This window comes from Gouania willdenowi, chromosome 24 (genome assembly GCF_900634775.1).
Source record: "Gouania willdenowi chromosome 24, fGouWil2.1, whole genome shotgun sequence".
NCBI lineage: Eukaryota > Metazoa > Chordata > Actinopteri > Blenniiformes > Gobiesocidae > Gouania > Gouania willdenowi.
In genome coordinates this window covers 9300406-9314761 of record NC_041066.1, presented here as the reverse complement: position 1 = coordinate 9314761, position 14356 = coordinate 9300406, and the positions used below count along the sequence as shown (strand labels likewise).

General features: G+C 39.0%; 1 protein-coding gene across 10 annotated transcripts in view; it reads left to right on the top strand.

The window, feature by feature from the left end:
- Positions 1-14356, top strand: part of LOC114457802 (rho-associated protein kinase 2-like) — a 46618-nt gene that overhangs the window by 9317 nt on the left and 22945 nt on the right. For all 10 annotated transcript variants that reach the window (XR_003672957.1, XR_003672958.1, XR_003672959.1 and 7 more), the window contains exons 5-15: positions 2490-2750; positions 3749-3893; positions 4054-4192; positions 5459-5550; positions 9200-9359; positions 11140-11236; positions 11359-11438; positions 11893-11941; positions 12024-12159; positions 13286-13377; positions 13559-13805. Coding sequence is in view for 6 of the 10 variants with exons in the window: in XM_028439891.1 (XP_028295692.1) it covers positions 2490-2750; positions 3749-3893; positions 4054-4192; positions 5459-5550; positions 9200-9359; positions 11140-11236; positions 11359-11438; positions 11893-11941; positions 12024-12159; positions 13286-13377; positions 13559-13805 (1498 nt within the window). In the remaining 4 variants the exon portion in view is untranslated. The remainder of the gene's footprint in view (positions 1-2489; positions 2751-3748; positions 3894-4053; positions 4193-5458; positions 5551-9199; positions 9360-11139; positions 11237-11358; positions 11439-11892; positions 11942-12023; positions 12160-13285; positions 13378-13558; positions 13806-14356) is intronic.

Genomic DNA, 14356 nt, shown 5'->3' with positions numbered 1-14356 from the left:
ATTTCAAAGTCATGCATTTCGATATGGTTATTTTGTGCTATTACGACTGATTAAAGGATCCACATCATGCTATTTTAAACCCTCCAAAGTCAACTACAGCCACATATGTTTAATATTTAACATTTTGCAAAATAAAATACTAATTTATTAAGAAATATGACTTATTTTCTTTCAACACGGAAGTTGAGACGCACGTTTCCTCCGGAGCGCCGCCTCTCCCCGTGTGAGTGCCGCCCATTTCATGATGTAGTCCTACAGCAGTGAAGCAGCATGGGCGACAGGCACACAGTGTTCACCGTGGAGGGAGAAGGGTCTAGCTGCAGCCACAGCCGCTACAAACCCAGCTCCGTTTTTAACGACTCAGCGCATTGAAAAATTGCTTGCGTGGGCGTTGTTTGTAGGGGGCGTCGCTTGTACTGTACCCGTGGCTGCAGTTTAATATACTAGCATTTGGTACTTACACATAACCTGGCAAGAGCCAGATTGATGTGTAGCCCCTCCCTCTAACTCGAGTTCTCCACATCGATCTGGGTCTGTGTCTGGTGAATCCTTTTGGAACCAGAGAGGGACATGAACAGAATGCTTGAAGCTGATTGGGCGAAGCACCTGTCCACCATGATTTGTTTTAGCCAATCACACGGTAACAAATGATGATGTCGTCGTCCGCATGCGCCGCAGAGACGCTGCTACAACAACAACAAGGCTCCGCTGGTGAAAACTTTCTTTTGGGATAGTGATGCTGTGGTCATTATGTCAGTGACTTTTGCCGTTTTTGCAACACGAGTATGCGAGTTAACCATCCTCCTGCATTGACATCTCTCTATTTTGATTCGGAGTTATGCTATTAGCGGTATCCCAGCTAGTTCCTCTACATGCAACTGCACATGCGCCAGTTTTGCTTCTGCCTTCATCACACCCGGATATCCCGCCCTAAGCCACAACACTGCCTCATGATTGATCCGAACCGTTTCGGTTTGGATTCGAAAGGCAAAGACAGTACAAGATGGATTCTGGTGTTTGTGAACACCAGAATCCATCTTGCAGGCAAGGTTAACTTTGGTTTCTTTGAATGATAACTTTTCACTGCTATAAGGTAATAACTGAAGAATACAATGTTAGACTCATTGGCAAGAAGCTCTTTGAAGCTGTCTAATGTCTGCACTCATTCCCTCTCGTATTCAACCACATCTTACTTTAGCAGAAGCTATTTATCACGATCTAAGTTTATTAAATCAGGGAGGTATCTAAAACAAGCAGGACAGTAGGGCTGGGTGGTATGATCAAAAATGTATATCACGGTATTAATTTTTTTTTTCATGCATAATCAGGTGTTCACAGCATTTTCTACTGGTTGAGAATCAGAATTTGAACGATTAATTTTGCCGAGTACAGTTTAAAAAAAAAAAACAGCACATGGAATTTGACTTGGTAGTCGGTACGCGGAACAAAAAACACAAGCCAGCAGCAATAATAATAATAATAGTGATAAATATAAGGATAAGGGATAAATAAAGGATAGAGGATAAAGATAAGAGAGAAATTACTGTAGTAGATTGATTTATGATTGCCTTTTTTATTGTCATGATGAGTGAATATTGTAGAATAATTCCACACTAGTAGTAATACAAGTTTACAACAGCAGCCCAATGGCTCTTTGCTGTGCTAGCTTAGCTTTAGCATTAGCTTGATTTCTAGCTTTAAATGCTGCATACTCAGTGATGTGGTGAGTTCTTATGGTGAATAAGGTAGCGTTTTGTTTGCGTTACAGTAATTACAAATTGTGATCCTTTGCTCTCTTCTTTTGTGTATTACTGCCGAACTGCCAACATGCTAAGCTAGCCGTGCCTCTGTGTCCGTGAGTGTTGTTCTCTTGTAGCAGAGGCATGTGCGCACACAGGCACATGCTCACATACAGCCTCAGAGCTTTTAATTGTTTTTCTTATCCATTTACATGTATGATTTACACCACAACTAACACCAGAGCGCTACTGTTTACCTTCATATTTAGAAGTGCAACATTGAAAAGGGTCCGGTCTGAAACGGAACGTAGCGTAGTGTTCTGAAAGTTGTCTCATCAAATACCCCGGTATGGCGGTATATTAAAAATTCATATCATAACGAAATTATATACCGATACTTGGAACTCCCTGTCCTACAGGACAGTGACTCTCCAGGACCAGAAAAGCTGGGATCTGAGGAACATCATGCAAACTCATGCTGGATTCAAACCCTTGATATCTTACTTGAGAGCCAGCAATGCTATCCTGCAAAGCTGAGCCACTTTGCACTAAATGTTTCTCAAACTATTATTTTATTTTTATCACATTGCAATTTGATGAGCAACATCAGTATGGATAGCAGAATACTTTCTTAAATAACAAAATTATGAGTACAGATTATTCAGAGGTTAAACCCACAATTTGCAGGAAATAGTAGTTGCAACATGATATCCTGAATGGGGCAAAGTAACACACTGCTCTGTCTCCCAGCTATGCTGCGCCTTCCAAGACTATTGCCACCTCTACATGGTGATGGAGTTCATGCCTGGAGGAGACTTGGTCACGCTCACCATGAACTACGACATCCCCGAGACCTGGGCCTGTTTCTACACAGCAGAAGTCGTGCTAGCGTTGGATGCTATTCACTCCATGGGCTTCATCCACCGCGATGTCAAACCGGACAACATGCTGCTGGATCAGCATGGACATCTGAAACTGGCCGACTTTGGCACGTGCATGAAGATGGACTCGGTAAGAATGTTTGTGTTTGAAGTCTTTAGACTTAATGGAAAACAACTTGTTTATCATAGCAGTATTAAAACAATATTTCTGCAAGGCTTTTGCTCCCCCAGGTGTTCACGAAGGGAAGTAACAAATAAATACTTTACACCTTCGGAAATTATTTATGGAAGTGCAAAGGGATAAAACCTTTGCACAAAACAGGTGAATTTTAACAATAAGGTTAAAATTCACCTGTTTCCTTCTGAGTTTGACACTCCTGATAATCTAAATGACTGTTAGGCACCAAAGGGACTTTATTAGTAAGGATGTAGCGTATCCTCACTATTGATTTCTATGTACTTTATTATTATTATTTTTATTATTATTAATAAAATAATAGAACAGATATTTGTCCTATAATAATTTAGTCTGATTTTACTAACAAGCATACAGAATACTGCAAACACTTCTATCTCCTTGTGTTTACTTAAGTTTAACAGTTATTGATTAATTAGCTAAATTCAACAGAAATGTTCCCATTCTTTTTTTCTGATTTTTTTTTTCTTTTTTCTCTTTTTTTTGTTTTTTCCCCATTTTTCTTTCATTTGTTTTCCTTTTTACCCTTTTTTCTTCTTTTTTTCTTTTATTTTCTTCCTCTTTTCCTTCCCTCACCCTTTTTTTCCTCTTTTTTCCCCTTTTTTCTTTCATTTTTTTCTTCTTTTTTTTCGTTTCCCCTTTCTTCTTCCTTTTTCATATTTTCTTTCTCCAGTCTTTCTCTCTTTTTTTTTTAAAGAAAAAAAAAAAGAAATGTTCCAATTCAAACATATTAGAACAATGAATACAGTGTTGACTAACAGTGAAGTTATACTGACTCCAATGGGTTCAGCTTATGCATCCTCACTTTCATTTACTTTAGGAAATGCAGTTAATTTACTGACTATTGAGTTTAATCATCTTCTCTCTTACATATTGCTTTAAAATGAAATATTGATATGTTTTAAAAGCTCACTGTGTCTGTCTCACTGCAGTCAGGAATGGTTCACTGTGACACAGCTGTCGGTACACCAGACTACATCTCCCCTGAGGTGCTCCAGTCTCAGGGCGGGGACGGTTACTACGGCCGGGAGTGTGACTGGTGGTCTGTGGGCGTGTTTATCTATGAGCTGTTTGTTGGTATGCTGTTTTTTTTTTTTTTTAAATATGCAGTAAATCTAATTATATTTAATACATGTGTATTGGTCAGGCAGCTTTTGCACCTGCCTGACCAATAAGTTAGACTAAAGGTTCACCTTCCTTAGCTCTGTGTTTTAAAGGTTTGACCTCCCTCCCTCAGGTGAAACGCCCTTCTACGCTGAATCTCTCGTTGGAACGTATGGAAAGATCATGAACCACAACAACACCCTGGTCTTCCCAGAAGATGTAGAGATGTCCCACAATGCCAAAGATCTCATCTGTGCCTTTTTGACTGACAGGTTTGAATTCATGTGCAAATGTCTTCTTTTTGGGTCTGAATGTTGGGCTGTTTGTGTCCCAGAAGTGGTGAAGAAACATTTATTGTCCCTTATGTCTGTCAAGAAATGTTAACAATGTTTGTTGTTCTTTTATTGTTGTGAAATGCTGTTTGTGTCTCCTGGGAGTTACTGTTTTCCAGCAAAAGAGAGGCTTATAAAAAGATTATATTTTAAAAAGGCAAAACTTAAGGTGAAGGCTGTGGAATCGATTTAAGACAGCAGATTGTTTAGCTTTTGTTGCACCAAGAAGTTTCAACAGAATTTCTACACATTGGTTATTTAATTCTCTCCAGAAAGGAGAGAAGAAGACAATAAAAACAAGTAAGGAATGAGCTTTTCCTGGCTGGAAATATAGAAGGCAATTTGGAACACAAGTTTTTCCGACCTCCCGCTTAGAAAAAGTGACTTGGAACGGCACCTGAGTTCATGACAGTTCCCCGCACAAGTCTTTACTTAATTCCCTTGTCGATATTTGATTATATAACCTCACTATTCGTGATAAGTCCTTTGAAGTGTAGGTCATGGTTTTTGGTTAATGGCCCTTCCCCCTGGAAGAAAACACTTCCTGTTTACATTAGTAGCCCCGCCTCCCAGGAGTGCTTGAACACAGGCCCTTTCAGTTCCAACACAGGGCGGCCTTTCATTCTTTACCCGTCTGTTTATTTACCTCCTCACTCTCTATCCTCCCACCTCAGACACACACACACACACATGCACACACACGCATTACTGACCAATGTCTGCATTAGCCACTAAACTATTAAGCTCCCACAGTACTGACGCTCCATTAAACACTTTTTCTCTCTTATTTAGGATTTATTTTCTCTGTATTCATGTGGATTTTTGGCTGCTGTCCTGACCTTTAGGGCTGACTTATTTTCTCCTTTCTTCCCCTCCACTCCTGCTCTGTCTTCCTCTTTGAATGACCAGGAATGTCCTACACGTGGCAGGCTGTGCAACCCTTTAGCCGTGCACTAAAAGGTGTTGGAGGGAGTCTTTATGCTGATGTTTAAACTCTTTTGATTTGTTTTATCATCAGTCTGATGGGCTAGAGGCCGCCCAGGTTACACCAGTGGTTATGTGGCTCTCCATGCTTGGTCAGCGTGGTCAGCTCTCCCCTGTGTGCCTTTAGGAATGACATGTTGGTGATGATAGGTTGAAGGGAGGAGTGACGGCTGTGCAGTGTTCGTGTTGAGGCGGCTCAGCTCACTGTGGTGCTCTGTGCAGGAAGGTACGCCTGGGCCGCACAGGAGTGGATGAAATCAAGTGTCACCCCTTCTTCACCAACAGCCAGTGGACCTTTGACAACATCCGGGAGAGTAAGTCCATCTGCACTCGTGAAATGTTTTTTTTTTTTAATATCTCCACATTTAATCTTTCTATTCTTGCTGCTTTTGCCCTTATTTGGCTCATTTGGTTATCAACAACCCATTGTTCAAAATATCTGTTTCATTTCAGCTTCAGTTCCAAGTTTATTTCTAGCTTTTGAGCAAACATGCCTCCATGTAGGTCACGCATGCTTTTTATATGCATTAAATGAGGAGATGCAAGGAGTAGCAGAGTGCAGTTTGAAATAGCAGACACCCATTGCACAAAACAACTTGATTTAATTATGCACAGAAAGAAAGTTTATTAATTTATTATGCATTTGTCTTCTGTTTAATATTAGATTACAACACACATTAATTCAGCAGAATACTTCTTACATGGAATATGATGTGATTAAAAATGTCGTTAAGGAAACAAATATGGAAAAAATTATTTAGGTAAGCCATATTAATATTATTTGCTAGAAGTGCAGTTACTGTCATTGAACCAGTGATGATATGACATCATTGATGGTTGAGATTATAGTGTTGGGATCTGATGTAACTATAAGTGGGGCATGAATCATCATTTTTAATTCATTGATGTTTATTTAGCAGCTTCTAAATTTTTTTTTTATTGCTTTCTGTGACATTAATAATTCATTTATCCTACTTTTAGGACAAGAATCTATTTTTTTTTAATTAAGTGATTCATGACTTTTCTGTGTTTGCAGATTTTCCTCTTACTACCCAAATTAACTCTGACAATATCTCAATTCTGTTATGGTCAAGGTTTATCACGTTTTGCAGTTAAAACTGCCAATTGTTATTAGTTTGTTGAGCAGTAGAAAATGTCCTGTTAATAAGAGATATAGGAATAAAAATAGCAATATTCTGCTTTAAACAGCCATATGTCGTGACTTATCACTAGTGGTTTCTTTTATTCACTGTTTGATTTGGCATAAAGGGAAAGGATAACACCCTTATTTTGGTAGCACATGAATTAGACGTCTGTGTGTGTATTTAATCACATTCAGAGTCGCTCCCTATGCTTCACCTGTGTCTGATTAACTCCACATACTGAACTTCTGATCAAAGACTGTAACTCCAAACCACTGCCCCTGTGTCTCCACGTTAACACACAACGTCACACACACACACACACACACTGTACATGAGGGATTCCACTGTGCCGGTATTTTGTTTTTGAATCGATATTTAATATTGAGACGATTAAGGACGAATGGTTGGGACGGGCGACAGTGTCCCCGTGGGCAGTGGGCGGGGCCGGCTGTGTGGATCGTGTGGCTAGGCCTAATGAGAGGGGTGTCCTTGTTTGGATGCTCGCTTCCCATTTCACTGTGGCCACGGCCATCTGTCATTAAGCGTTCACTATCAGAGAGGATTCTGGGAAATCATGCCACAGCGGCTTCTCCGGGACGGCTCATGTCTCCTTACGTCTCACCACACTCGGTTCTATTTTTCCAACATTGCTTTTTTCTTTTATGACCCCCCCCTTATTTGTTTCATTTCTGCACCTAATGTTGACCTAAAAGTAATGAGCTCCTTACTTACATCCATAATGGCTGTTTTGGAAGTGGAAGCTATTTATAGGTTAAAGTAGGGGTTCTCAACCTTGGGGTCAGGACTCCATTTGGGGTTGCAAGACACTGGGAGGGGGTCGCCAGATGCTTTCATGAAACTAGGAATATTTTTTTGAAAATATTTAACCCAGTTTTTGCTCAATTTTTTACCCCTTTTTCTGCAACTACTTTAACCTATTTTCATCACTTTTTCTTGCCAAATATTTTCTCCTTTTAAAGGTATTATGGAAGATGTTATTTTGGCCTCAAATTCCAGGTGGATCATCAAGACTATTGGTCCTAATTGTTCATCATTCTGCCGATATGTTTTTGTAAGGCCGTCGTACGTGCTCGTCCCTTGTTAGTTTTCGCTTGCTGCACATGCGCACTTTCAAGTGTCTCATAGATTTTCACTCACCGGTGGCGAGTTTGACATAGTAGGAAAAGTGCAAATCTTCTTTTGGAAAATAAGCTTGTATGAGCGATGCCAACATTAACTTGTAAACAGAGCTGCGCACGAGGAAAACTGGGCTCGTGCACGCTCTCTCACGTATAATAGGCGTTCCCTCTTGGGAGCAGGTAGAGTGTTGCGCATATTCATTTTTTCAAAAAGTGAAGGCATTTTTTTTTTTTCTAACTTTTGGAAAATCCTCCTTTATACCTTTAATGCATTGTTGCTACATTACTCCCATTTTTGCCACTTTTTCATCACATTTCAATGCCTTTTTTGCACATTTTTTTTCCACTTTCAAGACATTTTCAGCACTTTAAACCCTTTTCCCACCTAATGTCACTATTGTTGACCCATTATTGTCACTTTTAACCTCTTTTCACTATACTCCAGATTTTTGCCTATTTAACCACATTTAGAATTTGTATTGGCCATTATTGGCCAGTTTAAACCAAATGTTCCAATATTGACACTTTGAACCATTTTTACTACTTTTTCCACCATTTTTGGTCACTTTTAACCCATTTTATTCCTAAATAAAACAAGGATTTACATCTTTAAGATGACTATATACTGTACTATGGCACAAATAATAATACACTTACTGGATAATAGTGGATATTATTTAAATAAATAAATAATTGTGGTTATTAGGGATGTCCCGATACAACTTTTTTCACTTCCTATACCAATTATAGGAGTGTTGGCCGATATCAGCACGAATCATACATACTCTTATTACCTATTTGTAGGGAGGAATATTAGAAAAGTCTTGATCAAGTGATGTTACTCAAACAGAGAACAATAGTCAGCAACAGTAGGTATAAGAAAAACTGACCCATTTATTATTATATATGTTTTACATACATTTTAACCTTCAACATAATATCTACAGTATTCTACAATTGAATAAATACAATATAATACATATTGGAGATTTTAGATGCAGTCCAATAAAATCCGATATTAGTTTTCTGGCTGATATCGGACCAATATCAATATCAGATTGGGACACGCTTAGTGATTATCACAGATTCATAGAACAATAATGGACCATCATTTTGCTGACTGTACGGATGGGCCCCTATAACCTCTCCCCTTTATTCCCCCTTATAGATGACCCTGTCTCCTCATGACTGTTCTTCATTGTTCATGTCTGTGTTCAACCACCTTCTGGCACCTTTATTTTGGGGGTCGTGGGCTGAAAAGGTTGAAAACCTCTGGATTAAATAATCATTGGTTTGAGTTTTATCCGATTGACACATTTTGTCTGCGTTTTGTCCTGAGGTTTAAAGGGGCAGCGTTTTCTCCGGTCGTGTGAAAGGTGCAGTGTGAGGCGCACAAAGCCACTACTGTATAAGTAAAGGAGTGGTGTCAGGCTCACGCCAACCTGTAGAAAACCCACTCCCGCTCTAAGCTGCGTGTCAGCGTTAGCGCTCTAAAGTGCTGAAAAGATGCTTGTCACTAAGAGGTTTGAACATGTGCATTAGATTTAAAATCCTACCAGCAAGGGATTCACTCCCTCTCTCACTTTTTCTCTCTCTTTATTTTTTAGTGAAACTTTCTTTCCTCAGACGAGGTTGTACCTGCTCCGCCCCTTCACTCTCACTCTCTTTCTGTCCTCCAGCTGTGGCCCCAGTTGTGCCGGAGCTGAACGGCGACATAGACACCAGCAACTTTGATAACATAGAGGACGATAAAAAAAATGCGGAGACTTTTCCTCCTCCCAGAGCATTTGTGGGCAACCAGCTGCCATTTATTGGCTTCACTTACTTCAAAGAGGATCAGTAAGTCTTCTTTTTTAACCCTTTTCTTTGGTGTTAACTATGAGCTTTACTAACAGCCTTTGGTTTTTGAAGAATTTGAATTAAGTGTCTAAAATAATGTGTAGACATGTTTGTAGTCAGCACGCAGCCTGAAGGTTGACTTTATGTGTCGCTAAGACAGAAGAGGAAATGACAGCTTCAATCTGAAAACTTTGAGTGCGTCCCACACCGGTCACACACTGCATGCCTGTTTGTGTCCCACACTGCTGCCTTGTTCTGACAGCTGCACTAAGAGCTCACTTTGTTAAGGGTCAATCTCACTTTCTATATTTTTACCCATTTCAGCTGAAAATAACAAGAAAATTGTCTGAAAACTGGCAATTTATAAATCGCAGGTTGTATTTCCCTTTTTAAACTAGAATCAATCAATTGTAACTATTACACCAAGGAGCACAAAAAACATTCTATTGAAAAATGAAACTGTTGATTATAGACTGGGATGATTGTTGCTTCACTTTTACCTGGTCCTAGATTTTTCTGTGGGGAGTTTACATGTTCTCCAAGAATGTGTTTGGGTATTCTCTGGTTGCGTAATTTCCAAGGGTGTCATTAGTGTTTCCAAAATAACTACAGCATTGATCTGAGTGTGTTATTGACCCTGGATAAGGAGTAAATAGTAAAGCATAGGGATGTCCTGATACAACTTTCTCATTTTCGATATAATACTGATATTGCAGCCTTGTGTCGGCCGGTATCGATATTGATCAGATATCGGCATGAATTTTTTTTCTTTTTCTTTTCCTAATCAAATAAATATCATGACTTATTATTGTAGTGTGGAATGTTGGAAAAGGCTTGATCAAGTGATGTCACTCAAACACAGAACAATAGTCAGCAACAGTAGGTATGAGAAAAACTGACCCATTTATTATTAACCAATTGGTTACATACATTTTTAACCTTCAACATAATATTTACTGTATTCTACAATTGAATAAAATAAATAAATGAATTGCAATAAAATTAAAAAAAAAAAAACGGAAATTTGAATCCGATATTTGTTTACGGGCTAATATCGGACCGATATCCGATATCCTTTGGTTTTCTCATTGCAGGATTGTAGATGATAGCAATACTGGGGGGTCATTTCTTTGATATGAAAAATGCACTTGTAATGTAATTTGTCTTTATTGAGCACTTTAAAACAGCTCACAGGTGACTAAAGTGCTTTACAGAAGAACACCACAATAGAAATACAGAGCATAAAACTAATGACAAGAGTAAAAACAGAAGCATAAAAGCAGAAAATGTCGACGCACTACTAGATATTAAAAGCCATCCTAAATAAATGTGTTTTAGGTTTTGACTTAAAAAGGCTCAGGTCAGAGATAATGCACAGCTCGCAAAAGCTCCTAAGCACATAAATCATACAACATGCAGCAAGTGAGCACATTTCCACATGCATGAACAAATAGTTTGTTCATGCGTGTGCATAACTGTTGAGAATTTGTGAGAAAGCTGCAGTTTTACTCTGAGCTGTTATGTTTCATTCTGAGTGTTTAATTCTAATAACGGTACTTTGCAAACAAGCTGAAAAGTTGAACCACTTGATGTGCATCAGTAAAGGCTGTGTATACGAGATGATAAGGTGTGCTGTGTAAATCTGAACACAGCTTTTCTTTGTTGGTCGCCACATAGCCAAAAAGCGTGAAAAATGCTAAATTACAATGCTGTAAAATATTTTTTTAAAAAGAAGAAAAGCAAAAAGGAATGAAGCTTTCCTCCACTTTTATTTTTCCAGGTTACTGAAGGAAAATAAAATCTCCGAGGAGGATCCAGAGGACTGCAAAGAAAACTCAGAAGAAAAGGAGGAGAAGAGTTCTAACAATAGCAAAGAGGTAAAGTTTATTGTTTTATATGACACAGGAAACTCCAGCTGTAATGGAAAAAACAGACACATTAGAATTGAAGGGATTAGAATTGGAGGCTTTTATAGTCATTTGTCTGTGTATCTGAGCAGCTTCAGCAAAAGCTTCATCAGCTGGAGGAGCAGCTCAACAATGAAATGCAAGCCAAAGATGAGCTGGAGCAAAAGTGCAAGTAAGACCCAACAGTTATTCCACATGTTAAAATTATGAGACAGCTTTAAAGTCACACACGTGACCGCACGTTAGGGTGAAAGCAGTCTTTGTCTACCAGAACACTACAATAGTTTAAATATCCAGAATGCTAACCAGGATTGTTTTTAGCCATTTATGTGCTGCTAAAACAGAACCGACCATGAAAAGATTGCAGGTTTCTTCCTGCAGCTCAAGAAAATTCCATGTTGTGTGTTACATGTGTTTGCGTAATTGCAGATGCTAAAAAGAAACATAACAGCAGCTGCAAAATAAAGCATGGGCCGCGTTGTGGTTGTGCTTCGCTGCCTGTTTAGTGCTAAATTAGCTGCTGGGTATGTTTAATTTTGAAAAGTTGAACGCCGCACTTATAATGGTTGTAAGTTAGCACTTAAGCAGACATTTCAGAACATTATAATGTTCTTTCCTCTCCCCAGAAACGCAACAAACCGTTTAGACAAGCTGGTCAACGAACTGGATAAGGAGGTTAGTTTAGTTATGTGGTGTTATGAAGTCGGTGAGAGTTTGTCTTTATTCTCATCCTGTGTTTAAAACTCTTTCTCTTCAGATGAGCAGCAGGCAGAGAGTGGAGGCCTCACTGAGGCAGCTGGAAAGAGAGCGAGCTTTGCTGCAGCATCAGAGCACTGAGAGCCTGCGTAAGGTGGAGATCGAAGCAGACCGAAAACGCAGCCTGGAGAACGAATGTGAGGCTTAAATCTGCATAAACGGTCACCAGAGCAGGGTTGTTCAATTACATCTCAATTATGATTACAGTGACCAGCATTTTTTCCAGTTAGAATAAACATTTAAATTAATTTCATTAATTTTCCATGTAAGTCAATTATAATTACATGCTCAATTACTAATGTGTATTTAATAACAATAACTCAGCATTTAACTCATTCACTGCCAGCCATTTTCAGAGCAGCCTACCCCATATTGCCAGGCATTTTAGATGATTTTCACTGATCTTTCAAGACCCACAGAATATTTTGCACTATAACGATCTGAAATCAGATTCTGAAAGATTAGAGACTCTACTTTCATCTGAAATTTTTTTTTTTCTAGCTTGTTTCGTTCTTCCGTAATTGGTAGTGAATTTGAAGTATTTTTAGTGACGCCTCAACATTGGTTTTCTTCTATAAAACTACAAAAACAACACTGAGACCTGCCTTTTGATGACAAAAATGGTTATTATATTGCTATCTAGGTCAGAGTTGAATGGTTTTCTTACTGTATTTTGGCCGTCCTCCAAGTCTCTCCCCCCATCGCGGCACTCTCAATAGTCCACTTAGTTCTACACATGCTCTGGGCGAGTGTGCGCTGCTAAGAGCCTTTTTTGTGTTAATATACCTATAGATTTCAATTTCTTTTTTGAAATGGTAAAAGGATCCTCATGAAAACTGACAGGTCGTGGAAAAAGTTTATATGAAACAAATTTTAATTATTATTAACTACGTTTATGTAAGCCATAGAAATAAAACATGGTTCCGCAGTTTTGCATTTAATTAAATTGTACTACATGTTTTTATAGATTTTCCATGTCAATTACAAATTAAATTATCTTAACTCAATTACAATTAAATTATGATTACAACACACATCATGTCATAACTGTAATTAATTATCAATTACGCGATTACAATTATAATTGACCCCAGCCCTGCACGAGAGTGTCGTGAAACCAGTCAATCAGACAATTGAAGGGCAATGGATGCTCTAAAGTATCCTAATGGGTCATTTTCCACTGTGTTTAAATCAAAGTGCTCGTGTGAAGCTTTCTGTGTGTCTGAATTCTAATAAATCCAGCATTTTGTGTTCATTCTACAGTAAATAACCTGAGGGACCAGCTGGAGGATCTGAAGAAGAGAAACCAGAACTCCCTCATCTCTAATGAAAAGAACATCCTGCTGCAAAAACAAGTGTGGAAAGCTTTTATCACTCTCACTTCTTCTTTTATTTATGATCTTACGCATTGAATCTGTGTTTCTAAGTATCTGCACATCAGAAAATCAAGAAATCGACATCAAAAGCAGAATCTGTAACCACAGATTGAAATATTGTCTTTATCTGCTGCACTGACTGTTTCTTTCTCATGTGTAGCTGGAAGAAGCCAACAGCATGCTTCAGGCTGAGCAAGATGTAGTGGTGCGGCTGAAAAAGACTCAGTCAGAAGTGCAAAAACAAGCCCAGAACCTGGAGGCCAACCTCAGAGAGATGCAGGAGAGGTGCGACCAGCTGGAGAACAGCAAGGTGGAGCTGGAGAAGCAGCTGAGAGGACTGCAGGCAGAGCTGGAGCAGGAGAGGCGAGATCACAACCAGGGAACAGAAACCATCACCGACCTGCAGGGTGAGACGTGGACATTAAAGACACAGAATGTTCTAGAGGAGGTGAAACTCAAACTGAGGCAAAAAGAGAGGGTTCAATACAGGAAGACAGATCATTTTATTTCATTTGTTTATGAACATTTGAGTCACACAGAGTGACACAATCACACACAAAAGTGAAAAATGTAGCTAAAGCCCTATTCACACAGGATTAGTTTTGCCAAGGGACCACATGAGATTTATAATTGCGGAGAAAGTCTGTGATGTTAATTCTGTGCGAATCGGCCATGTGAGTAATTTGTAAAGTAAAAATTCCCCCGCAAATTACCTACTATATTTTGCTGAACTCTGAGGTCCTGTGATAATAGTAATCCAATGCGAATACAGTAGGTCTCTGTGATTTGGACAGAAATGGGTGGGATCTGATGTGTGATTATGCGTTGTTTAGTTTCTGGGACTCATGTTTATTTACTTTTGGCAAGTTTTAAGGTTTCTTCTCCCATCCAGTGCCTGCTTTTCTTCTTAGCGCCCGCCACGTTGAAAACAATGTGAGCGAATGTTACGCAATGTGCA